The following is a 25073-nucleotide window of genomic DNA, read 5'->3' on the forward strand; positions in this document are numbered from 1 at the left end:
GGAGAAGTGGCCCCCACTTAATCAAGCCTGTGATAAGTCATGAAACGTGTTCTTTGGTAAACAAATAGCCCAGTAGATAATCTGTCTTTTGAGTCAGACTTGCTTCCCCACATACAAACAAACAGATGTTATTTATGGGAATGATGAGTGATAGACTGATAACAAATGCCTCCATTTACTTCTCTTTGGAAAGACAACAAATGTGGGGATAAATAAAACCTAATTCTGTTCCAAAATTAAGGCACAGAAAATTCGAGTCATGTGAAGCGTATCTAACCCATGCTTTCTGTAAGGAGACTGTGCAAGCTAGCCAGAATGTATGAGGACTAGAGCTAGAAGACATGTAAGTGTTCACTGCTCCACACCTTGTTCTCTGGGTTCAGGGACAGCAGTGAAGTCCTTTCTTCTCAGCTGTAGGAAGCCTGTCCTCCCACGGTTGTGTGTGAGATCTCTAGCTGTGCTGCTGCAAAGTCCAGTGTGGGTTTTTTTAAGGGAGGTAGAGATTTTCACATGAAAAAATGCATCTTTTAAATGGTATTTCTCCCTTGGGAAACAAACTGTTAGAGGGAGTAGCATCTTGAAGGTTGATGCCAAAAAAACAAAACAAAACAACTCCCTGGACAAACTCACTTAAACCTCCCCAAGTGTGGTTCCCATAATTGTCAGGATTCTAGATCCAGGTGGTAGATTACATTCTCAATTCAGAATTGAGAACATGGGTACAGTGAGTCCCCCCCCCCTTCTTCTTTGCTCCTTTTATGTTATGAAATTTTTTTTTTTAAAGATTTTATTTATTTATTTGAGAGAGAGAGAATGAGAGAGAGCACATGAGAGTGGGGAGGGTCAGAGGGAGAAGCAGACTCCCTGCCGAGCAGGGAGCCCGATGTGGGACTCGATCCAGGGACTCCAGGATCATGACCTGAGCCGAAGGCAGTCGCTTAACCAACTGAGCCACCCAGGCGCCCTGTTATGAAATTTTTATGTTAAGTCCTGTCACCTTGGAGATGTGTTTCTCTCTCTCTTTTTTTCTTTGAGATTTACTTATTTGAGAGAGGGAGTGTAAGAGCGTGTATGGAGAGAGGGGCAGAGGGAGAGAATCTTCAGTCTCCCTGCTGAGTGTGGAGCCTGATGTAAGGCTCAATCTCATGACCCATGAGATCATGACCTGAGCTGAAACCAAGAGTTGGACACTGAACCGACTGAGCCACCCAGGAATCCCGGGGAATGGCCACAGCATTTCAAATGCCACCATCCCTTCTGGATAGATTGACAATGGTAGGTTCCCTGGTATTCAAGATTAGGAGCAGAGATTTCCAGATGTATTTTAGACAGGAGAGTTTTTAAAGTCATGTCAAAGGAACCCCTATGAAACAGCCTGGTGCAGTTCAGGATGCCAGGACTGAGGTGCCTTAGAGTGTGGTCACCTCTTTCCCTGGACTGCAGTCCAGAGCCTGTCCTGAACTTCCCTGGGTGTTCTTTATGCATTAGCTGGATATGCCTAGATGGTTAAATCCCCTCAGGGAATGTTAAAGAAATTATTTTACAAAAAAAGGTCAGAATATGAATGTGTCAAAAAGCCATCGGTTTTGCTGGTTTTCCACTTTTCGTACTGACTGTATTTCTTTCCCCAAACACTGGGCCAGATCCTGCTAGATGAGCAACTTGTTGGGGAAAAGTTAGTCTTCTGACTGTAAAATATATTACACCTTCAAACATACTTGATTTTGTTCCAGAGATAAAAATAGGATCTTTTAAAAAATATTTTTAGAGAAAAGAACTTATGGTTGGTATTTAAAGAGTAGAAACCCCAAGGAGGGAAAAGGGGAGGATGAAAACAAAGCCCATGGTCTCAGGGTGTGTTGCATGGAGTCCAGTTGGCAGGGCAAGATTGAAGGCTGAGAAAATGTGACAGGTGATAGGTGACAATCTGAGATTTTATGTCTTGAGTCAAGGTAAAACAAAGACTGAACAAAATAGGATATTAGACCTGACTCCTGAAATCTGTAGAAATTTGGGACAAAATCTACTGTCTTTGTTGGTGAATCTCTGGCTAGTCTCTTGGCCAGTCTCCCTGAGCTGGGAACCAACATGTATTTCATAAGATTTTATTTGTTTGTTTGTTTGTTTGTGAGAGAGTGTGTGCGCGCAGGTGCGTGAGCAGGGGGAGGGACCGACAGGGAAGGAGAGGAAGAGCATCTCAAGCAGACTCGGTGCTGAGCCCTGACATGGGGCTTGTTCTCATGGGCATCCCCCAACATGGTTGGGTTATTGGGTGGGTTTTATGGCCCAGTGGCAATTCATATCAGGCTCACAGAATCTCGGTAGTAGTGTTTTCAATTTCCTAGTTCTATGCCTGACAAAGGGGATGGATACTTAGTGAATAAAAATGAGTTTAAAAACTCCTTACACGTCATTGTAACTCTTATTTACAAAATTAAAGGAGGTTTCTATCATGTGTCAGTTTGATTTCTGCATAATATGTTGTGAAACTTTGGGAGCAAATAATTGTTTTTCTTTTGAAAAAGTGTTTGAGAAATTTGTATTTCCTGTTTATTCACTTATTCTCTCATTGGCATGTTTAAATGAAAATCTTCACTTTTTATGTCATTGGCCATTTTTGGGTAATATTTTAATGATTTTGGGAAAACTGTGTTTTGTAATGATTGCAGGGTTTCCTGGATAACAACTGTGTTTTCCCTTGATTTGAAGCTTTTATGGCTAAAACATTTCTCTTTGACAAATACAGCATACAGCAAGTATGTTTTAGGGCTAAAGGTTTAATAGGAGTATTCTGTATTATTTTAACACTACTGGCAATTAACCCATAGTTAAATATTAATTTCTTTCAATTTAGTTTGTTCATTCAGTTACTGTTCTTGAGCACTAACAATGAGAAACATGTTGGGCATATAATGGTGACCAGATATATTCCTGCTATCATGGAGTTTGTGTTCTCAGGATGATAATCAAACACAAATATATAAAGTATGTTTATGATAAATAGGAAATGTAGGGCAAGGTATGGGGGATAGGTAATGTGTGGGGCTGTTGGCAGTTTTATGTCAGGTTGTTAGGAAAGGCCTCCTGATGATCTGACATTCTGGAGAAGTCTTGAAGGAAGTGGGGGAGGAAGCTGCATATAGAAGAGGAAGAGTATTCTCGGCGGAGGGAACGGCAGGTGCAAGGGCCTGGGACAGAAGCATGCCCAGTATAGCAAGGAAACCAGAGTGAATGGGTTGAGGAGCGTTGTGGGAGATGAGGTCAGAGGTTGCAGCTGTGGACGCCCCCACTGGCCATTGTGAGACCTTTGGCTTGTGTTCTGATTGAGATGGGAAGCCACTGAAAGGAATGCTATGATCTCACGGACATAAATTAGAAAAGATACCCTGAGCGCTGTGAGGAGAATAAATTGCAGGAGGGCAAAGGTGGAAGCAGGGAGTCTGGTTTAGGAGCCTGTTGAAATAATCCAGACCGAAGATGATGATGGATTGTACCAGAGTGTTTGTCACAGAAGTAGTGAGAAATTGTTACCTCTGGAAAGAGAGCTAACAGGATTTGCTGTTGTATTGAGTCTCAGATGGACAACCCCCACCCCCAGTCAAGAATAGGCTTGCCATTTTCTGAGATGGGGGAAGACTTGAAGAGGAGCAAATTTGTATGTGGGTACAGGAAGGAATCAAAGCTTAATTTTGAATACATTTTGTTTGAGGTGTCTGTTAGACGTTAGATATTTACTTAGGAAAGGCCCATCAACAGTTGGACCATTGGTTTCTTGGTTGAACACACATACAAGGTAGAGGTGGTCCAGGTAACCTGAGTTACATTTTCTATACATAAGTTTGTAGATAGTCTTTAAATCCATGAGATAGAACAGGATGATCTCATCCAGGAAGTCAGTATAGAAAAGAGAAGGCTACAGAGGCTGAGCTCTGGGGCCCTCCCCTGGATAGGGTCATGAAGAGCAGTGGCCAGCAAGGTAGGAGAGAACCATGAAAGAGTAGAGTGACCTAGGAGCCCAGTGGAGAAAGTGTATCATGAAGCAGTGTCCTTGTGTGTCAGAGAGGCTGAATGAGGAAGAAAGACCCAGAGAATTTGCCATTGAATTTGGCAATATGGAGACCCTGGTGACCTTCACAAGGGCAGTTTTGGTAAAGTATGGACAGCAGCAGCTTAACTACAGCAGGTTCCAGAGAGAATGGTTGGGGAGGCAGTGGAGACAGCTAGTAGAGCAGCTCTTTTGAGGAGTTCTGCTGTAAGGAGAACAGAGAAATAGAGCATTACCTGCAATAGAGAGGAATGGAGACAATAAGGAGTGGTATTCTTGATATTTGGGCAAGAGTGCAACGTGTTTGCATGCGAACACAGATGAGAAGAGAGCAGGTCTTTGAGTCTGTAAGAGAGGAGGGGATCCATTACTTTAGCCAGGGCGTGTTGTGGGGGAGGGGAGGGGGCTTGGCTTTAGCTAGAACCCCATCCTTCATCAGGGGGAAGGCAGGACAGCTGCAGATTCAGGTAAGTTGGTAGGCCTGGGTCTTTAGAGCTTTTATTTTCTTAGTGAATCTGGGAGTGAGGTCATACAAGAGAGTGCGTGACTAGGTTGCTACATTTCTGCCCAAGTGGATATTTTGGGGATTGTATTCACATTCTCAAACATGGTGTATAGTTGATACCTGGTTTTTGATGAGCGGTAGGCAATTCTGTAAGGAACTCAGAATGTATCCAGAAACTTACTCTTACATTAAATGATTTAATGGACCCATAGAAAGGCAAAGAAGAGTTTATCTCCTTAAATGTATAAAAAGGAAAGGAAATCTTGTATATACCTGTGAGAGAGATAAGTAACTGACATAGTTGCCTTGAGTGGATATTAATGGAGAATTGAATGGGAGAGGAAACTCACATGGTCTTTCCTTTAATGTGTATCAACTGTGTAGCATGTAGTTCTTCCTCTACTTCTTCATTTAGTTACATCCATCTGGAAAAAAAACTCAAGAGATGGTCCTGGAATGTAACTCCTACTAGAGTCTTATCTGAGGAGGTGCTCACATGACAACTAGAAATCTGTTTCAGGACTGGAGCCACGTGGTGAAGTAATAGATCTCATACTAGTTTGTCTGCACGGCACGTTTCTTGAGGAACACGGTATTCTGTGGGAATTATTTTAATAGTCCATGAGGAATTAAGCAAGCCTGGAGAGCAGAACAACGAACTCCTGTTATTTGAAGCATTATTTAATACTTTTATGATTTGTCCTTCAAAGAATTCTTCGTCTTCGGGCAAGCAGTGGACTGCAGCAGGAGAATGAGCCCTTTGCCCCGTTTCTCACATGTGACCTGTGTATTGAATGAGCTTCGAAGTCTCTTTAAGCAACCTCAGTTAATGGGCAGGGTGATGGCTTTTAACCACAGAGGAGGTGCTTCTCCTCCACCGAGGATATTGTCTGTGCTAGTTGGTCCCTCTTGTTTAAGTTGGATGAATGCTGATGTGCTGTCATGGCATTCTGGATAAATGTGGAGGAGACTGTATTTGTGCATGACATCTGATGTGGGTCTTGAACTTGTGCGATTTATTTCTTTGGCTGCCTTCACTTTTGGTCCCATCCTGGGCTAATGACTGAAAGATGGCAGCTGGGCTCTTCTCTAGACTGAAGTCCGTTTGTCAAGAACCATTTTTACATTTTTGGGTTTTTCCCCGTCGTTAATGATCGGGAAGCTGAAGTGAAAGCTGTTCCTGTTGGGAGGATATCGGCTTCACTTCCATCCCGTTCACCATGCGCTCTGAATGTCTGTGGTTTGTTTTAAAGCATGTGCCAGTGCCTCTTCTTGGAGGGTGAAATTCGCACAGGGTCTGGCAGACCCTGCAGGCAGGATGTTGACTCTTGAGTGTCTTGACTGACGGACTGGCTGGGAGGCCCGCTGGAGGTGCTACATGGCTCCAGGCAATCTATGTTCCTAGCCAAGGCCTCTAGTATCTGTGCTGCCGAAGCGAGCACACTGGCCAAGGCCTCTAAAGTGCAAGGTTTGAAAGCACTTGCTTCAGATTTCTGGGGCTGATTTACCCACAGGGATCTAAAAATTACATTTTTTTTTTTGTCAGAGGGACCAAGCAGGAAGGCTCTGCCAGCAGTTTTCCCTGTTAACTCCTGACTGACCTGACTTTTGCTTTCCAGATTTGTAATTCTTTTTTTTTTTTCCCTTTTTTAAGATTTTATTTATTTCTTTGAGGGAGAAAGTGAGTGAGAGAGAGCACAAGATGGGGGCAGAGGGAGAGGGAGAAGCAGGCTCCCCGCTGAGCAGGGAGCCCAACACGGGGCTCGATCCCAGGACCCTGAGATCATGACCTGAGCCAATGGTAGAGGCTTAACTGACTGAGCCACCCAGGCGCCCCCCCCAGATTTGTAATTCTTTTTTTTTTTTTTTTTAAAGATTTTATTTATTTATTTGAGAGAGAGAGAATGAGAGACAGAGAGCATGAGAGGGAGGAGAGTCAGAGGGAGAAGCAGACTCCCCGCCGAGCAGGGAGCCTGATGCGGGACTCGATCCCGGGACTCCAGGATCATGACCTGAGCCGAAGGCAGTTGCTTAACCAACTGAGCCACCCAGGCGCCCCCAGATTTGTAATTCTTAATCAGCTATTAGCACTCTAGGGATGGTCTTTGACCGCTGATTTCGCCATGGGCTTCAGTCTCCTCACCAGTGAAGCAAGGCCTTAGAGCAGAATGGTCTCCAGCATCCTGTGACTTCATGATCTCTGTGGGGTTCGAATGTCTTCCTTGGGGTCACTTCATGTATTCTACATTTATTAGGTACCTCCTGTATGCAGGCATGTGGGGTTCTTGAGTATTAGTTTACTCAAAGCATTTGAGGAAGATGCCTCTTGCAGACCAAGGAGTCTCTGGAGGAAAGTTCACAGCCACTGTTGGTGAATTCCCACCAAACTCTTAACAGATGAGTGGTGTTGTCTTGAACTTGTCACATGTGAGGAATTTGAAACTCAGAGCAGTTTACCTTACCCTTGGGTACCTTGAAGGTTAAACTCTACATAATACCCTAGTAGATACAAAGAAATGATTTTTACAAGGGGATGGGAGAGTGTATTTTCTAACCCATCTAATGTTTACAGAGATCCTGTGAGAGCTACAAATGACCATCTAGTGTCAAAAGAAGTTGTGAGTTTTTCAGTACTGATTGGGAGATTGATGTGGAAAAAAAAGCTAATTACAATGAAGAAGTCAATGCTTTGTGAAGACAAGAGGACCCGCTGAGATTATGTGTCTGCTTTAGAATTAGACTGCTTTATAGCAGAATGTTAGTAAAACACAAAGGGAAATATGAAATAAGTGTGTCTTCTTCCAAGAAGATGTGAACATTATAAAAATCAGAATTAAGTCATATGAAACTGTCTCCGCCTTTTGAAAATCCAAATGATTCCAGGCCAAAAAAATTTTTTTTGGCTAAGAAATAGAATAAGTTTTTAAAAACAATAAGCCTGGAGAATCTCGAGTGTCTATAAAGTGACTACTGTAGCTGAGAGGTGAAATGCGAATAATGATTAAGTGCTTGCTTTCTTTGGATGTCTCTCTTCGCCTAAGTGAGCATAATTTAGGTGACGGTCTGAGCATCTGCATGGCAGCTGCTGGTGCCACGAGTTAATGCCAGAGAAGACAAAATAGTTGGCACACCATTTCTAATTTCATTATTGTACCAAGAGCCAGAAAAAATAGAGGTTTATATTCTTTTGAAGTGGGATGACGTTGTATCTCTTTTTTTAAATGAGCTCCACACACTTAGATACACAAAGTATTCTCAAGATATTTGTAAGCATATTCTGACAATTTTGAGTGTGAGCTGGTTTGTGTGTGAGTGTGTGTGCTACTGTAAAAAAAAATAAGTCAAACTATATGAATTTTGCCTGATTGTGGAATTAACATCCTATTGTAGTTTTTAAAATTTCTGGGTACACTCAAAAATTTTAGATGTTGTATAAGTGTTCAAAGCAGTGGTTGGCAGACTGTTTCTTTAAATAAAGTTTTATTGGAACACAACCACAACCATTCATTTGCATATTGTTTTTGACCGTCTGCTTTCCTGCTACCACAACAGAGTTAAATAGTTGCCAACAGAGTCCATCAGGCCTATAGCCTTAAAATATTTATTTGGCCCATTATAGAAAGAGTTTCTGGATGCCATTTTGCAAGGTGCTGGAAGATCCGGTCGGCCCCTAGGATATCTCCCCATTTCACACTATGTGTCTTGATCTCTTGTGTTAGAACCACTGAATGAGAATGGGAAATCGTCTTGGAAAAACATTTGAAAAGGCTATTTCTCTTCTGGAAGAACCGTTTTCTTGTGTTAAGTGAGAGGGCCAACCCAAGCCGATCTCTTCAAGTTCCTGCTAACTTGAGCTTTCTTTACTTACTTAGTAGTTCTCTTTGAGGAATTGAAGGGCTAGCATGTGGAAGAGGCATTGTTAGATTGTGAAACCATGGGGAGTGGAGTCAGGATTAATGGGTGCAACTGCCACACTTGAGCTCAAGAAGGAAGAGCACTTGCTAGGAATGGCTTATAACTAGAATGTGCTATTTCAGTGGATAATGAGCAACCTGTCACTAGAGATGTTTAAATAATGTTGTGTCAGAGGACCTTTGAGACCCCAATTCCAGCTTTGAAATTCTAATGCTGTTGTTGTTGTTAAGGTTTTTTGTTTCCAAGCTCAGATCTGACCACAGTTACTTTGTTGAGGGTCTATAGAGGCCTCTTGGATGATTTCCTGAAAATATAATCTTGGTTAGACCGAGGCACTATGAAGGGGCAGAATTGCTTCTGGTAGTCAGGGGATGGCCACAGAAAGGCTGACCCAGAGCTAGTCTCTCCTTGGCTTCTAGAATAACACAGTGGCAATAGGAAGGGTACTACTTCCTGCCATCCTTAGTCTCAGAGATGAACCATCTGTCTCCAGTTGCTGCTACTGTCTTTGCTTTCTGCCTAGGCTCCTGGAAAGAGGAACAAGCTGGATGGGGACATATCACAGACATAGAAGTCAGACTAGAGTTTCTGTGTTGCACTTTGCCATGGAGTCTAGATTGGGACTTGGCCGTGAATGGCAGTTCGGGGTGAGCTCCGACATCCTCTGTGCAGCTCCGCTATTGCAGTGCAAAACAGCCATAGAGAATATGTAAAGGAGGAAGTGTGGCTGTGTTCCAATAAAACTTTATTTATAAAAGCAGGCAGAGGGCCAGATTTGATCCCTGGGCTGCAGTTTGCTGACCCCTGATAGAGACATTGAAAGTTAGAACTAGCTCGAAAACATCAGCTGCAATTCCCTCGTGTTTTGTAGAAAAGGTGAAATTACATGTCCAAAGTCACACCTCGGTTGAGCCAGGTTTATAAGCCAGAGTCTGACTGTGAGATCAGTGCCCATTCTGTGATCCTCTGCTGCCTCTGCTGTGCAGTCAGGTTATCGCATTTGGTTTTAAGGAGAGGGTCACGCGAATGCAGGAAATACCTGCCTGAGGTGGCCTATGAAGAGCCGCAGCGAGGGCTCCGGGATGGTGCTTGAACAGACACAGCCCTTGAGCCTCGTGACCTGGCCTCCCGTTTTCTTAGACGGACCCTGTTTACAGTAAAACAAAATACAGGTTGTATAAATTAATGTGGAGAAATAATGCCCCAGAGTTGTGAAAAAGAAATGGGCTCCCACAGCTGCGTCACAGGATTTGATCACTTCAGCTGAGAGTGCCAGGAGATTTGAGACAGATGTTTTCAGACATGCCGCATGCCTAAAACATTTCCAGGGGTCGGACTGCAAATAGTGACTTAATAAGTGGAGAAACCGGGAAAGTATGCAAGTTGAGGACACAGGAGTTTATTCACCATGAGGTGCATAGCCAACCTCTTTGCATTACATCTGCCTGTCAGGGTTGGCTCTTTCATGTCGTGCCCTCCGTAGTGCTCTTTGTCTGCCCGTGAATAAAGTGCAGCATTGTGGTTAGTAATCCCACTCCAGTGACTCGACTTCAAATGTGGTTTTGGAGTGCATCCCAGAGTTCTGTTTGCTAAGCTTCCTACTCCTGTTTCAGAGACACCACTGGATACAGAGCAGCGCGCACTAAAGGCTTCCCTCTTTCCTTAAACCTGTCGGGTTGTGGGCTCTCTCGTCCCCCCTCTCCTCTCCTTTCTTTTTTTCCTTTTTTTTTTTTTTTTTAAAAAAAAAAAAACCTTCCAAGGCACGTTCATGGATACTAAGCTGATGTGTTTGTTGTTCTTTTTCTCCCTGCCTCCGCTCCTAGTGAGTAACCACACTGGCCGCATCAAGGTGGTCTTTACTCCGAGCATCTGTAGAGTGACCTGCACCAAGGGCAGCTGTCAGAACAGCTGTGAGAAGGGGAACACCACCACTCTCATTAGTGAGAATGGTCATGCTGCCGACACCCTGACGGCCACGAACTTCCGAGTGGGTGAGTTCCTCCACGGTGCCTAACTGTCCTTACTGCACAGAGTTGTATGAGAGCGTAGCGTTTAGACATCCTCCTCTACTCACACTGCTCTCTGCTTGAATGGGTTTCTGTCTCTGAGTCCGAATATGCTTCTTCCGTGAGCTCTTTTAAATAACTTGCAGAATAATTGTTAACCTGCTTTTTGGCTTCTCAGAGCAATGGCAGCTAGACTGTTGCCCCTTAGTGCCTATCATTTACGCAGCCCATGGCGTAAATGATAGGCACAGAAGGGAATCGCTTTTTAGATTAAGACCCTCGCACTCAACTTGCACTGATCAGCTTCAGATTTTTATCTGCCCGGTCATAAGGAGAATTTGCATTAGATCTGCCTCATGTTACAAAATGTGGATCGTGGTGATGAAGTTAAAAGTTTTACTGGATGAACAGTCATGTTCTAAAAAAAATTCTAAAAATTGTCAAAAACTGCATTTTGGTTGTAGAAAGGAATACGGACTTGAATCTTTCACCACATTTCTGCTCTATATCAAAAGGCAGAATTATAAATTGATATATGACAGGGATTTAGGGGAAAAAAATGCTAGTGGCTTACTGTCAGCACTCCAAACCTTTTAATCTTTCATAACTAATTTAAATATGAACTGTGTGGCTTACTGAAAAGAAAGCTTTTTCCTTTAAAATTTTTGTATGGTTTTTACTTTTTCGTAAAGGGAGAAAGTATTGCGGTCCACTGAATGCTGTCACACTGTCACACAGCCGTGTTGTCATGCAATACAGTATTTTTGTCACGGAAAATGTCTTTTATTATTTTTTGACCAATTATGGTTTGCCATGTGTACTCAAATAATCACAGACACCCACATTACTTTATGAGTTACTCACAAGAATAACCCAAATGTCAGACAGATAATAACACTGGCTAGATCTGGTCTTTTTATGGAATATTGCTGTTTAGTCTTGAGTGTGTGTGTCTGGGGGGGTAGGAGAGAGGGTGTCTCTTTCAAACTGATGATCATCAAGACAAAACACAAGGGGACAGCGTGAGGTCCTTATTAGCTCTTTGATTATTCTACTGCTTTATTGTGACTCCCAGTCCTTCTGAGGTCAAAGCAGTATTCTGGATAGTCTGTACTTGGAAAAAACATGTGCCCATAGATACTATTTAAAAGGGTATTGTGAATTTCCTGGCCACGATAAGGGTGTTTGGGCATATTTTAAAAAGAATTTAGCTGGTAGGTGCCAAGTGGCACATTACGCTTCGCAGGGCAGAGAGCCGAGTCTCGTGGGAAGTGTGCTGAACCGCGGATCGGGAATCTAGATTCTGGTCCCGGTCCTGCCACTACCTAATCCACGGGGTGTGACACTTACTGTTTCTGGACCTCAGTTTGGTCTCATCCATAAAATAAATGGCTTATGCTTAGTGACCTCTGAAATTCAGTCTGTCTTTAAAATCTTAGGACTTTTTATGAGTAACAAGTAATCCTATTTTCTGGAGGGTTGTAGACAATGAGGGGAAGAGAAAAGGCAGCTCCCAGGAGGTTGTTACGGGCTTAATGGCTTTTTCCCACTTTTACTTTTCTTGATTGCCTTCCTTGCTCGCATGTGTTTCCCAGCTCCATCAACAGCGTCGGCCCCTCCCCCTCCTCCTTGCATTTTTCATAAATCTTTACAGTAGGAATGACAAAGTAATCGGATGGGTGGTAATTTTTTTTGGCTTACAGTGTATTCATTTTGAAACTAAATATTTGAAGGCTTTGAGAAACAGAGGAAGTCTACTTGTTAAAACATGCTGCACACTTTCCTGTCTGGCATTTAAGCAGATGTTTAGGAACAGGATACACGTAGCCTATTCACAATATAAAACGGAGCAAACTTATTTACACACAAAAAAATTTCAAAACCAGAACTCAACTCTGCCACAAAAGAATTGGCAGAGTAGTTAAAAAGAGAGAGAGAGGGCTTGGTAATAAAGTTTCACATTGGCAGTCCTGGGAAATACTTCATTTATATCCTCAGCTATTTTCCTCTTCTCTTTATTTAAATTCAAATATTGAATAATTTGTGGGAGAAGTTTTACATTTTTTTTTACTCGAAGAAGGGTAATTCTGTAGAACTCACAGATTATGATTCTTCAGAAATACAGAAAGTTTTAGAAATTCATTTTTTAGACCTATATCTTTGTGGACTTAGTTTGTTTAATATAGCTTTATTATTTACAAAAAAGTGGCATTCTAACTTAGTGGTTTTTCTGTCTATTTATATTTGCTTATGATATATTAAATCTTTTGACAAATAAGATATGTATATGGAAAATAGAACAGCTTGGGGCAAATTCAAAATTCATCGTGACTTGTTAGCTACTCTCTTTGGCCTCTGGTATGTCAGATGTGGGGGCTAGCAAACTTCTTCTGTAAAGGGCCAAATAGTAAATACTTGAGACTTTGCAACACAAACTGTACAGTGTGCAGCTGCTCAGCTCTGCAGTGGCTTTGCAAGCAGCCATAGATGATATGTACCAGCCTGGGTGTGGCCCCGTACAAAACCTTTGGTGGGCCAGGTTTGAGCTGAGTGGCACAGTTTGCTGACTGTCCTCCAAGGACTCAAAATAATACTGGGAAAACCATATGGACTTCAAAGTCAAGGCAGCTTAACTAAATAATCCATTTTGATAATCAGAACACAGAAATAATTTTGAACATTTCCATGGTGATTTATAGGTTGGTTTTTTTGTGTGTGTTTTTTTTTTTTTAAAGGAATTGGGGCACATAATATTAACATTTTTTTGATAAGGAAACTTAGGTGGTGGTATAAGGGAGCTTGACTTAGTTACACAGCAAGTCTGTTAGCTGGGACTAGAACTTAGATCTCTTTAGGTCATCTGTTTACTTAGTTTCCTGGGGTCTGACCACAATGTATAGGAGGGACACAGGTGAAAGGACCTCGTGGAGTTGGGTTTTGTGGGAAGGACGGGTGGTCTGATAGAGAATGGACAACTCAGAGACCAGCAGCCCTGGGTTGGAGTCCTGGCTTCATCATGGCCATTGGGCATGTTCTGGTTTTAGATCCTCTTGGGTTCAGGTCACTGGCCACACAAAACAGGTAATAATGTGTATACAGAGGGTGGTTCTGTAGCAGACACGGGGTGATACTCATTTCTTCCTTTTTTTGTGTTGCTTCTGTGGTCGTCTTTCTGGTCTGTGGTGATGGTGAGTCTGGGCTGTTTAGATGTGAGAGGCAGGTGTATTTTTCATGACGATTAAGCACATAGTCTCTGTTCTTGAGTATTCAGTTGGGGAAATCTTTTTTTTTTTTAAGATTTTATTTTTAAGTAATCTCCACACTTAATGTGGGGCTCGAACTCACAACCCTGAGATCAACCCCTCGACTCAGCTAGGCAAGCACCCCCAGTTGGAGAAATCTAAGGTGTGACTTCCACTGACTGTGAGGTCTGAATGAGGATGATATCCAAGGGAAGTACTCTTGAGATTCTAGAATAAATTCAATTTTATGAACATGATATTGATATGATGTCACAGAATATTTACCTTAAATGGCATTTCCTTTAAAGCAGATTTCTAATGATAATAACTTTTTTGTGACATTCGGAGCTTTGCCTCTTTGCTCTCCCCACCTTTGCCTTTTTAAAAAAGGGGAGCAAATTCCCAGTTGAGTGGGCCAGCAGGTTAACCATTGTTGTTTTAATAGATTCTTTCCACTCATAGGGATATAATGAAGATGACCTCCTGGTATTTTTAAAGTTGTTTATAGAGTCGTAAGTCCCCCTAATAAGGAGAACACAGAAATTCATGTTGTCACAACTAGAATATTTGAAATAAAATAATACTATCCGTGGCATAGCTTATTTGTAGAACCAGTAAAAAGCAATCATGATGGCTAAAATAACACATTTGGTTTATATGATGCTGCTTTCTCTGAAGAGTTACAGGGGACTTAGTTTCCATGAGCATCCCATATGTTACTTCATTTGATGCTTACTTCCTCTGAGAGAGGTAAATTATAGTATTCATGTTCTGTGGATGTGAGTACCAAGGCCCTGGTGGTTTGATTAAAGGTGACTCTCACTTAGGTTTTTCTGTCCCAGATACCTCCTGCTCTCCATGTTGCCAAGTGAGTATGTATAAAACACCGTATTAGATTTTCCAAGATAAATCATAAAGCTGTCCGCTGAGAGCTTTTGCTTTGGGGAGACGAGGAGTATGTGTAAATAAATCTAAATCGAGGTAGAAGATGTTTTGCAGGAGCCCAGAGAAGGAGATACCACGTCCAGCTGAGGGAGGGAATGCTTCGGGAGACAAGGAATGGCATGCGCCTTTCCTGTTTAGTTCACCCTGCTATCCCAGCTGCTACCCATGTTGGCTCACTCGTAGTGGGAGCTGGGTAAACGCACGTTGCCTGATTGTAGACTGGTGGGGACAGTGGGACTGGAAGCATTGTTTAAGTTCTAAAATGTGGATGGATGGGAAATAGAAGGGAGGCAAAGTTGATATGGGAAGGAAGAATTTACCTGTTAGAATTAGGCATAGAGACAAGAAGGCACGAGTAGTTTCTGAGAAGTGGGAGTAGTTTCACCTAAATGTGGGAAACACCAAAGGTAATGATATGATACATGACAAGTCTGGGAAGGTCAACGAGTTGGGGCAAGGCTGGAGAGCACCTTGAATTCCAAGCTTAGGAATTTGGACTTTTTCAGAACTTACTAAAGTCCTCTGAAAGGGGGACAGAGATAGTTACCATTTTGTAAAAAGGAGGAAGTTTTCTGTTTTTGAAGGCAGGAAACTAAGGTTTTAATAGCGTAAATAAGCTTTTGAACAGCTCATAATAGATGACAACCTCTAGCCGCTTTTAACAGCTTTGACATTGGCTTGCTGCTCTGCATTGGGAATTTTCCCCTGTATGTCTCACAACACCAACTTCGTCCTGAAGTGTTTTTGAGGAATGGAAGCAGTTCATTTTGTTAACACTCATTATGTGGGATCTCTTTGTGAGGAGGGAAGAACAGTTCCCTCTCACTGAGGCAATCAGTAAACCAATAACTGCTCAGGGAGGGGGGAGCATTAAGATTTTTTTTTCTGGCAACTTAGTTCAGACAGTGAGTCTTTCGTCCTCTACCAGTTGTCTTCGTTTGGATCCCTTGATGTTTATCCAGCACAAAAACCAGTGAAATGCCAGCATATCACTCTTAAATTAACTGCTAAGTATATTTTCCCCTTGATGCATCGTATAGATTTTATGTTTTTAAACATGATCTAATACAAAACTAAAAAAAAGTGGTTGCTGGCCATTTGGGCAATTTGGACCGTTTAAGAACTTATCAAAGAAACTACTCCCAAATATATTTAATCTTCTCCAAATATTTTCTGATACTGAATAAATGCCATTAATGTAAAGCATTTTCTTGTTTATTTTATTTGAGCTGTGGCAGTGATATTAGGAACATTGATTTATTTAACATATTTATCGAGCACTATTATGTGCCAAGGATTGGTGTAGGCATTAGGAATACAGCAATGAACAAAACAGACACTTGTCCCTGCAACATTAAAAAAATGCAGTGTGGCTGAGTAATGTGAGTGAACCTTGATAGTATTATGCTAAGTGAAATGGGCCGGTCACAAATGGTACAGGATTCTACTTGTATGAGTTACTTAGGTAGTCGGATTCACAGAGGGAGAGTGAATGGTGGTTACCAGGGGCTGGTGGAAAGGGGGGAAATAAGGAAGTGCTGTTTAACGGGTAGAGAGCTTCAGTTTTACAAGATGAAAAAGTTCTGGAGCTGGAATACTCAACAGTCTGAATGGACCTAACAGTACAGACCTGTACAGTTAAAAATGGTTAAGACAGTAAATTTGGGCGCCTGGGTGGCTCAGTTGGTTAAGCGACTGCCTTCGGCTCAGGTCATGATCCTGGAGTCCCGGGATCGAGTCCCGCATCGGGCTCCCTGCTCAGCGGGGGTCTGCTTCTCCCTCTGACCCTCTTCCCTCTCGTGCTCTCTGTCTCTCATTCTCTCTCTCTCAAATAAATAAATAAAATCTTTTTAAAAAAAAAAGACAGTAAATTTTATGTTACATGTATTTTACCACAACTAAAAATTAAAAAATCTAAGCTCTAGTGTGAGTATACACTACAGTCAAACATATACTACCACAATATACAACATGTAAGGAAAACTGGACATATGCCAAGTAATGATAACTGCTATGAAGAAATAGAAACTTGGGAGAGGGCGTAGGGATGGGAGTGGTGGTGGAAGGTACACATTGCTATTTTAGACCCGTCCCGAAGGGCTCTCTGGTGAGAGGACATTTGAGCAGAGACCTGAATGGAGTGAGTAGTGAGCTCTGGGAGGGAACATCACAAACTTTATAATCTAACTCTATCACTGTGTTTGTCTTATATAACTTGTGGTTCATCTCCAGAGGGCTGGTGTTTGGAGCGTTCAGGCAAATTTGCCCTATACGTCTTCTTGGATTAGGTTTTATCGATCTGTATATAGGTGCGTGCACGCACGCACACACACACACACACACACACGTTGTATCAAGGAATCCTGTTAATAACATCTGTAGATAAAGAGCCTCATACACAGAGGATGGAGGCAAGCATGTCTCTTGGTGTAAAAATGGTCCTGGAATTATTGCAGAAGGAATCTTGGTTACTTATAATAAAAAGTATAGGGTCTTTGATACAGGAAAGAATTACCAAAGAAGCTGTGTTGCCTCTTTCTCCAATATTTTATATAAGACAGATCATATGATTTTGGTATGGAGCTTGCTTTTAATGGAAATAAGACTGATTGTGAGGGCAAATGCATTTGTACGTGCGTGCGTGTGCATGTGTGTGTGTTTGTGTTTAGGGGGAGGGTCCAGTGTGGAGGAAGGCTGCAAGGAAAGGTGATTCTAGGGTTAGTTGGACCAAGGAGAGGCAATAAGTTGATGCTAAGAGCCAAAATCAGGAGAGAATGAGGTCCTTTTGGTTGAAGAAGATCATCTTCGAAGCTGGGAAGGTGAGGGGCATCAGAGTGGTTGTATATGAAAGTATGTCTGTAGTCAGGACAGTTAAAAAAAAAAAAGAAAGAAAGAAAAGAAACAACTGTGGGTAAAAGTGTTTAGCAGTTTGCTAGCTCTGTGAGAAAGGCATGTGTGATCGATCGTTCCTCGTAAGCCGTGCCTGGCCTCTATCACGGGGGTGGCTGGGACTCCTTAATGGGGTTAATGCTGGCTAGCCTAGAATAAATGACCTCTCAGAATTCCTCGGAGTCTGTAACACAGTGTCTCAAAGTGTGTATTCTTTCCTAGTCACTCAGCTTGAGCACATGCGTTGATCTTTGGAAAACCAGACTACTTAGTTTAGCATGCTGGGGCTTCCAGGATAAGCTGCCGCCTGGCTCCCTGGCCATGATTCGACCTTAATCTCTGCTTCTGCCCAACCGAGGCTCCACTTACCCAAGGTCCCCAGATGTGCCATGCCTTCTGTGCTGCTGTGCCCCTGTTCACACCGCTGGGTCGGCCTGGCAGGTGCCTTTCCCCGGCCAGCGAGCCTGGGCAGCCCCCCACTGCTTTGTCAGGACTCAGCCAAGCGCTGCTTACCGATGAAGCCTCCTCTCCCTAATTTGTTATCCTCCCTGTTTATTCCATTGAATTCTCAACTGCCTGGGGACAGGGACCTATCTGCTTTTTGTTGGTCTCCCTGCTGCCAGCATGGTGCATTGCTTTAGGAATGCTTCTGGCTTCTGGGTTGACAGAGCAAATTGTCTATGAGGGTGCCTGTAATGATGGCACAGAGGTTGTACCCGATACAGCTTCCTCATGAATCCTCAGGCAACTGAAATCACAGGAGTACAATAACCATCTGAGCAGTCTTTATAGAGCTTGGGGACACAGAATAGGAGAACATATTCCAGTGACTACAAGATGCATGAAAAAGGACACCTTTGTAGTACTTCGTATGGAGTTTGGATTTTACATTTTGAACACTGACTGTGGTGTACTTTCTACTTATGGCCAAGGGCGGTTAGATTCCTGTACCTTTAGCTGTCCCCGCTCCCCATTCCTACGTCTGTCTAGATACCCGCAGTCTCTCTCTCTCTCTCTTTTTTTTTTTTTTTAAGATTTTATTTATTTGACAGAGAGAGACACAGCAAGAGAGGGAACACAAGCAGGGGGAGTGGCAGAGGGAGAAGCAGGCTTCCCGCTGAGCAGGGAGCCTGATGCGGGGCTCTATCCCAGGACGCCGGGATCATGACCTGAGCCGAAGGCAGACACCCAACGACTGAGCCACCCAGGCGCCCCAATAACCGCAGTCTCTTAAGGAACATCTTCAAGCTCTATGCTGCTTTTTCTCTTCCTTTTCTCCTTCTGGTGATTACCTTGTCAGTTGGCGCTGATGCTCTAGCTCAGGTGTACTGTTGATGGCGCTGGAACCCTGGGTTGGTGATTTCACCTGTCTGATTCCCAACTAGTAAAACAATGCAATAATGACTTGACCTCTTGCAGTGGGCTTTCCTGAGGCTGATGAGAAGGAGCAGACTGAGGGCGTCTATGGATTCCTTGGACTGATTTCAAGAACTTTGTCTTTCCCAAACATAACCAATCCTTCTGTTAATTCACAACCCCTATGTCCTGTGATACGGGGCAGTGTGCTTACATCTCCTTGAGTTTGGATAGGGTATGTTCCCTTTGTACCACAGAGACCATGGTTCCTTCATTTACTGATCCCGATGACGCACTATCTTCAAAAAAGACACAGGGGCGCCTGGGTGGCTCAGTTGGTTAAGCATCCAACTCTTGATTTGAGCTCAGGTCATGGTCTTAGGGTTGTGAGATTGAGCCCTGCATTGGGCTCTGCACTGGTCGTGGAGCCTGCTTAAGATTATCTCTCTACTTCTGCCCCTTCCCTCCCCTCTCTCCTGTTCTTAAAAAAAAAAAAACCAAAAAAAAAAAAAACGTAGAAGGATGTTTCTGTCTCCTCCACTTTGGTCCTCTGTTCTTAGTGCACAGAAGGCTCTGTGCTTGCTCACATTTAGGCTAGCTCTGGGCACGTTAGCCTACATACAAAGTAATGTCGTGTATCATTGTCATAGGGTGGAGACAATGCAGTAGCACCATGTTCCCTCTGCCTTGGATCCGCTCCTTCTTGAGAGCTTCACTGGCTTACCCAGGAAGCTCTTGCCTGTTGCCAAGCCTGCTGACAGGAGTGAAAGCATTTAAACAGTGTAGCACATTTTGGAACTGAAAGCTGCGGTCAGGAGGAAAAGTAATCATCGTGCATAGATGGGGGCATCTCCAGGGATGTGTGATTATAACATTTGATCCTGCTTTGTGCTACTCGCTTTGCTGTCATTGTGTAATTTACCTCTGGGCTCCCTGGTTAGAGTAAATTTAAGGAAGTTGGACTGAACATAAATACTGAACTCGTATTTATGAGATACAGTATATATCTGCAGCACTTACTGGCATACACGTTGGGCTCAATTTTGCATCTATAGTATAAGAGTCAAATGTTTATATCAGCTTTTAGTATCAAGGTATATGTATTTTTTCCAAGTGGAAGAGGAATAATGCATTTCTGTATTGTTGGAAAAACCTTCTGGAACTCACCTCACAGATGATACGAAAATGTTTTTGAGGGCAGCCACACAGTCATCTTCATGTTACGCAGTCCAGGAAAATAAAATAACTACCAAATGGGGAAGGATAAAGCTAGTTAGGAAGTTTGAGATAGATTCTCCAAAATCATATCAGAAGTAAAATGAGAAGAGCCAGATGCCCTTCCTTTGCCAATTTAATGTAATGCTGTCATTGATACACTTATGGAAACTTGATTTTTTTAAAAAAAAAAAAGGGCCTTGATTTTCTCTTTAGTGGAAGAGTAGGGGTTTAAGGAATGGTTTTCTGCTCGACACCATTATCTTGAATTTAGACTCATGCAATAATTACCAAAAAAACCTGGCATGACTGCAGTGTTGGCTTTTGTAAGATTTGGTGGGAAAAATGAAAACTTTGGGCAGTAACGAGAAATTTCTTCACTCTGAGACCAAACTTCATATGCCCATCAGATTCAATAAAAATTTGTTCTGGAATATGAAGAGTTTCTAAGATTTCTAGTGCAAAAACTCAACCTGATTTTCGTCAAATTTTCCTTAGAAGAGGTGAAAGGGAAACTTGACATTAACATTTTTTTACAGTAAGGAAAGCAGACCACTGCCCTTTTTTCTGGCAAATTAGGAAGTGCACTGGAACATTCTTAACTAGCCTTATTTAGCAAGATTAGAATATGTCACTTTTTGCCACTGCATTGTCCCTTTCTGAAGAAAGGGTGATTTATGAGCCTTCTGGATCTTCTTGTGGTATTAATAACATTTTGAGCCAGATGTTTTATTGGGTGTACAGAGAGGGTAATTAGAAACATCTGAGAGCCCCGTAATGTGCCCAGAAAACCATGACGTTGTATGGAAAAGAAAAAAAAAATTCACGCCAAAGTTGTGTACTTGGTAAATAGATGAATTAGCATTAAACAGAATTTACTCTGTATTATACGCATTTTGAAAAAGAAGCTAACTCTTCAGGCTGAAAATATCCTCTTATTGAAACACATTCACTGCAGAAATCATAACCTTATTTGGTAAAAGACCTTCTGACTGTGCTGCTCATACAGTAATTATTATTTCCCTTCTGTCAAACTTCATCATATTATAGACCGTTTTCTGCCAGAAGTATTTCTTCTTTTTACCTGGCAGTCACTTGAAAACTTCAGAATTCTGAGGGATCTCGTTTAAGGAAATTAACTCTTAGAAACATACTGCACGAGGGACTAATAGTGTCCAATTTGTGTAATAGTCCATCCTAGAAATCAGGGTGGGATTCAAGAGCTTGGGCTCTATTTTAGCTGGTTATTTGAAATTTGACCGGCTCCAGTGGTGGCTGAGTTTGAATATTTGGGTATGCAGCAATAACAGTGGCTAAAATCAGGGTCTGATTTAAATCAGGTCCTGTTCTCTCTTCCCTCAAGACAAAATCTAGACAAGAAAACCTAACAATTTGCTGGTGGCTGGTGAATGGTTCCTTTCATCTTCATTCACAAATAACAAGCCCTCCTGACAAGTCAGTGCTGAGTCAAACTGACACATCCCAGGCAGCCGTGGACAGGGTTCAAGTTGGAGGCGTCCAGTGTCTGTCTTTTCAACCTGTCTTTCTTTGCGTGTCTCCATTGGGTGTGCCATTTTTATCCTGTTTGATCATTTTGAATGGGGTTCCTCATCAGTCCTGAGACAAAAGTATATCTAATTGTACATTTTGTTAGAGGTTGGAGGTGACTTCATGAAGCCTCTAGAAGGAGAAGTGGATTCACCTGTATAACAATGTTTATGGGGGTGAGGGTGGTATGATAGTAGTTAGGAGCTCTGGCTGAAACCTGACTTCAAATGTCTTCCTTTTCCAACCCCTATATCAGTGGTTCTCAGTCCTAGTTCTACAGGAGAAGGTCCTGTGGATTACTGAAAGGTACAGATGCCCAGCCCACCCTGCTGGCCTTCTGGATCATAGTGCCGGGGTGTGTTTTGGGTGTGTGTGTGTGTGTTGTGAAAACCACCGATGTTGGCAATGGTTAGATACAACTTCGATAGAGAACCTGTAGTCTAAGCCAGTGCCCATCACCCTTCCATGCTCAGGAATCACTGTGAATCTTGACAAAAGGCGGGTTCTGATTCAGGGGTTCTGGGATGGGGCCTGAGATTCTGCATTCCTAACAAGCTCCTGGGGATGGGATCCTGCTGGGGGCCATGCATCACCCACAGAGTAGCAAAGATCTAAGGTGTTACTATTCAACAAAAATCGTTTCAAAAAGATACACTATCTTTATTTAATGATACTTACCGAATTCTTATGAGTGACACTGTATTAGGAAATGTTATATAAATACTCCATAATTGAAATATGTTAATCCTTTGCAACTTTCCTACCTCCTTTCCTTTCTCTCTTAAAGCTGGCGTTTCCTGGGGTGCCTGAGTGGCTTAGTCGTTAAGCGTCTGCCTTCGGCTCAGGTCATGATCCCAGGGTCCTGGGATAGAGCCCTGCCTTGGGCTCCCTGCTCGGCGGGAAGCCTGCTTCTCCCTCTCCCACTTCCCCTGCTGTGTTCCCTCTCTCGCTGTGTCTCTCTCTGTCAAATAAATAAATAAAATCTTAAAAAAAAAAAAAAAAGTGCTGGCGTTGCCTCACCTGCCAGACCGCCTCTTGGGCAGGGTCGCAAAGGGTAGCCTCAGATGCCTGTGTGCAGGGCTGCCTTCTCTCTTTACCCTACCGGTCCAGCCTGCTCTAGCTGACCTCCTGCCTTCACAGTTTTCCAAGGGACAGTCAGAAAATTTCTTTGTTCATCATGTCCCCTGAATTTCAAGGGCTATGTGTCAGGCTCTCCAGATGATTGTCCCCTTCCCTCCCTAGGGCAGCTAGCTGGTTTCTGCAGTGCAGCCAGCACTCCAGGCAGTGAGATGACTATTCCTGACTTTTGTCAGCTTTGGAATGCTAACAGAAGTTAAGCAGCCGACTCTTGGTTTTGGCTCAGGTCCTGATTTCAGGGTTGTGGGATCGAGCCCCGTGTTGGGCTGTGTGCTGTGTGGAGTCTGCTTGAGACTTTTTCTCTCTCTCCCTCTGCCCCTCCCCGCTGTGCTCCCTCTCCCTCTCTCTCTCTCTCTCTAAAATAAATAAAAATAAAAATCTTAAAAAAGTTCCTAGTCTGCACAACTATATGCAAGGGCGATACTCTTTGCCTACTAGTAATAGGACATAAATTTGAATTGTTTTTCTGGATGAAGTGAAATGGGAGATGTATTTGCACAGATCCATCCTTATTCCACTTAAGTTCTCCTTGTGATTAATATTAAGCATCTTGAAAGGACTTGAGAATACAGTCTTCAAGATAAGGTATGCTCGAATGATACTGAGTTGTCCAAACCCTTCACTCAAGCATCAGCCTGGCTCTCTGACAACATAATCTCTGACCTGAACTTTGTTACACCCAAGTTTCCCTAGGCACCTGAAGTGCCTAGATGTTAACTCATTAATATGATATTTGAGAGCACCTACAGCATACTAGAGAAGTTGACTTAATGGGAAATAAAATAGAAATAAAATAAAATGAATTCATTAGCTGGGATAGCAAAGCTAAAACTCTTCTTCCTTTTGCCCCCACAGTCCCACTGTATTTCCTTCCCCTCATTCTGGCCTCTACCTTTTGCTTCTTGTGCATCTAGCAGACGTATTGCAGGTGGCGCATGCTCAGTTCCCTCAGTTACTATGCAGTCTCTGGTTCACACCCATGATGCAGATGGGAAGGGGAAAGCCGAGTTTGGGTAATGATTTTCAACATGGGGAAGTTTTGTCCCCCACTTCCCTCCAAGAGACATTTGGCAGTGTCAGACATTAGTAGTTGTCCATACTGGCGGTGGAGGGAGGGGGGGATACTCCTGGCATGTAGTGGGCAGATGCCAGGGATGCCCCTAAACATCGTACAGTGCACAGGACTGCCCCTACAACAAAGAATTATTTGGTCCGGGGCGCCTGGGTGGCTCAGTTGGTTAAGCGACTGCCTTCGGCTCAGGTCATGATCCTGGAGTCCCTGGATCGAGTCCCGCATCGGGCTCCCTGCTCAGCAGGGAGCCTGCTTCTCCCTCTGACCCTCCCCCCTCTCATGTGCTCGCTCTCTCTCATTCTCTCTCTCTCAAATAAATAAAATCTTTAAAAAAAAAAATAAATTAAAAAAAAAAAAAAAAAAAAAGAATTATTTGGTCCAAAATGTCAGCAGTGCCGAAGCTAAGAAGTACTGCTGTAGGCAGTGCTATTTTTCCCTTTTGGACAATATCTCAGACCTTCTCGGATATTTTGTCCAGGTCCCTGGAGAATCCACCCTCTTAAATCTCAAGATTGTTCTCTAGCTGAGACCTTCAGTGTTTTGTCACAAGGCACTTTTCTGGTGATGGTGCAGGGGCTTGAACTGACAGCTAATTCTTTCAGCCTTTCTTGTATACATGTATTATCTAGAAACGGGACCCAGGCTCCTGGAGGCCAAATTTGCATTTGATAATTTATACCTGATGATCATGTTGGATTTCAGAGGGTGCAGGGATTGAGATGATTTGCGGTGTCTCTGGATGACTCAAGTGGTTTGATTGGCTTTTATGGGGATTCTTTGGACACTGAAGAAATAACAAGTGGGAAAATGCTTAGCAAGGGAGGCACTTTTTGCACATCTCAGAAATGATTGTATAATAGAAACCACTTTTCAACACTAAGCATTGCTACCGTGCACATTCATTTGCAGAGTGTCTGTGCTACGGCCGTTGGAAAGGGAGAGAAAGCGGAGTGTGTTTATTTGAACAATAGCATCATCACATGTTCAAATAAACAGAGCACCTTGGGAGGGTTGCAGGTTTGTTATTTCTAACCCAAATGTCTTTACACATGCTTTTTGAAGGGTCATTTTTGCCAAGTTTAAAAGAAAAAACTATCCAAGCATTGAGAGTCTGACATATTATTTAACTTGTTGAAAAAAGAAAAGCCTCTTTGTGGCCAAAACACTCCAGGTTAGCTGGACAACGAGGTATAGCAAG

At 42.8% G+C, this 25073-nt stretch overlaps 1 protein-coding gene across 24 annotated transcripts in view; it reads left to right on the forward strand.

The window, feature by feature from the left end:
• Positions 1-25073, forward strand: part of LTBP1 (latent transforming growth factor beta binding protein 1) — a 350994-nt gene that overhangs the window by 104576 nt on the left and 221345 nt on the right. For 23 of the 24 annotated variants that reach the window (XM_021697673.2, XM_044918773.1, XM_044918767.1 and 20 more), the window contains exon 1: positions 10204-10456. In XM_021697673.2, coding sequence (XP_021553348.1) covers positions 10234-10456 — 223 coding nt within the window. In that variant the 5' untranslated portion in view covers positions 10204-10233. Of the gene's footprint in view, positions 1-10203; positions 10457-25073 lie in introns of those variants that run through there. The other variant, XM_044918765.1, reaches the window with a different exon arrangement.

The sequence above is a fragment of the Neomonachus schauinslandi genome, chromosome 10 (genome assembly GCF_002201575.2).
Source record: "Neomonachus schauinslandi chromosome 10, ASM220157v2, whole genome shotgun sequence".
Classification (NCBI taxonomy): domain Eukaryota; kingdom Metazoa; phylum Chordata; class Mammalia; order Carnivora; family Phocidae; genus Neomonachus; species Neomonachus schauinslandi.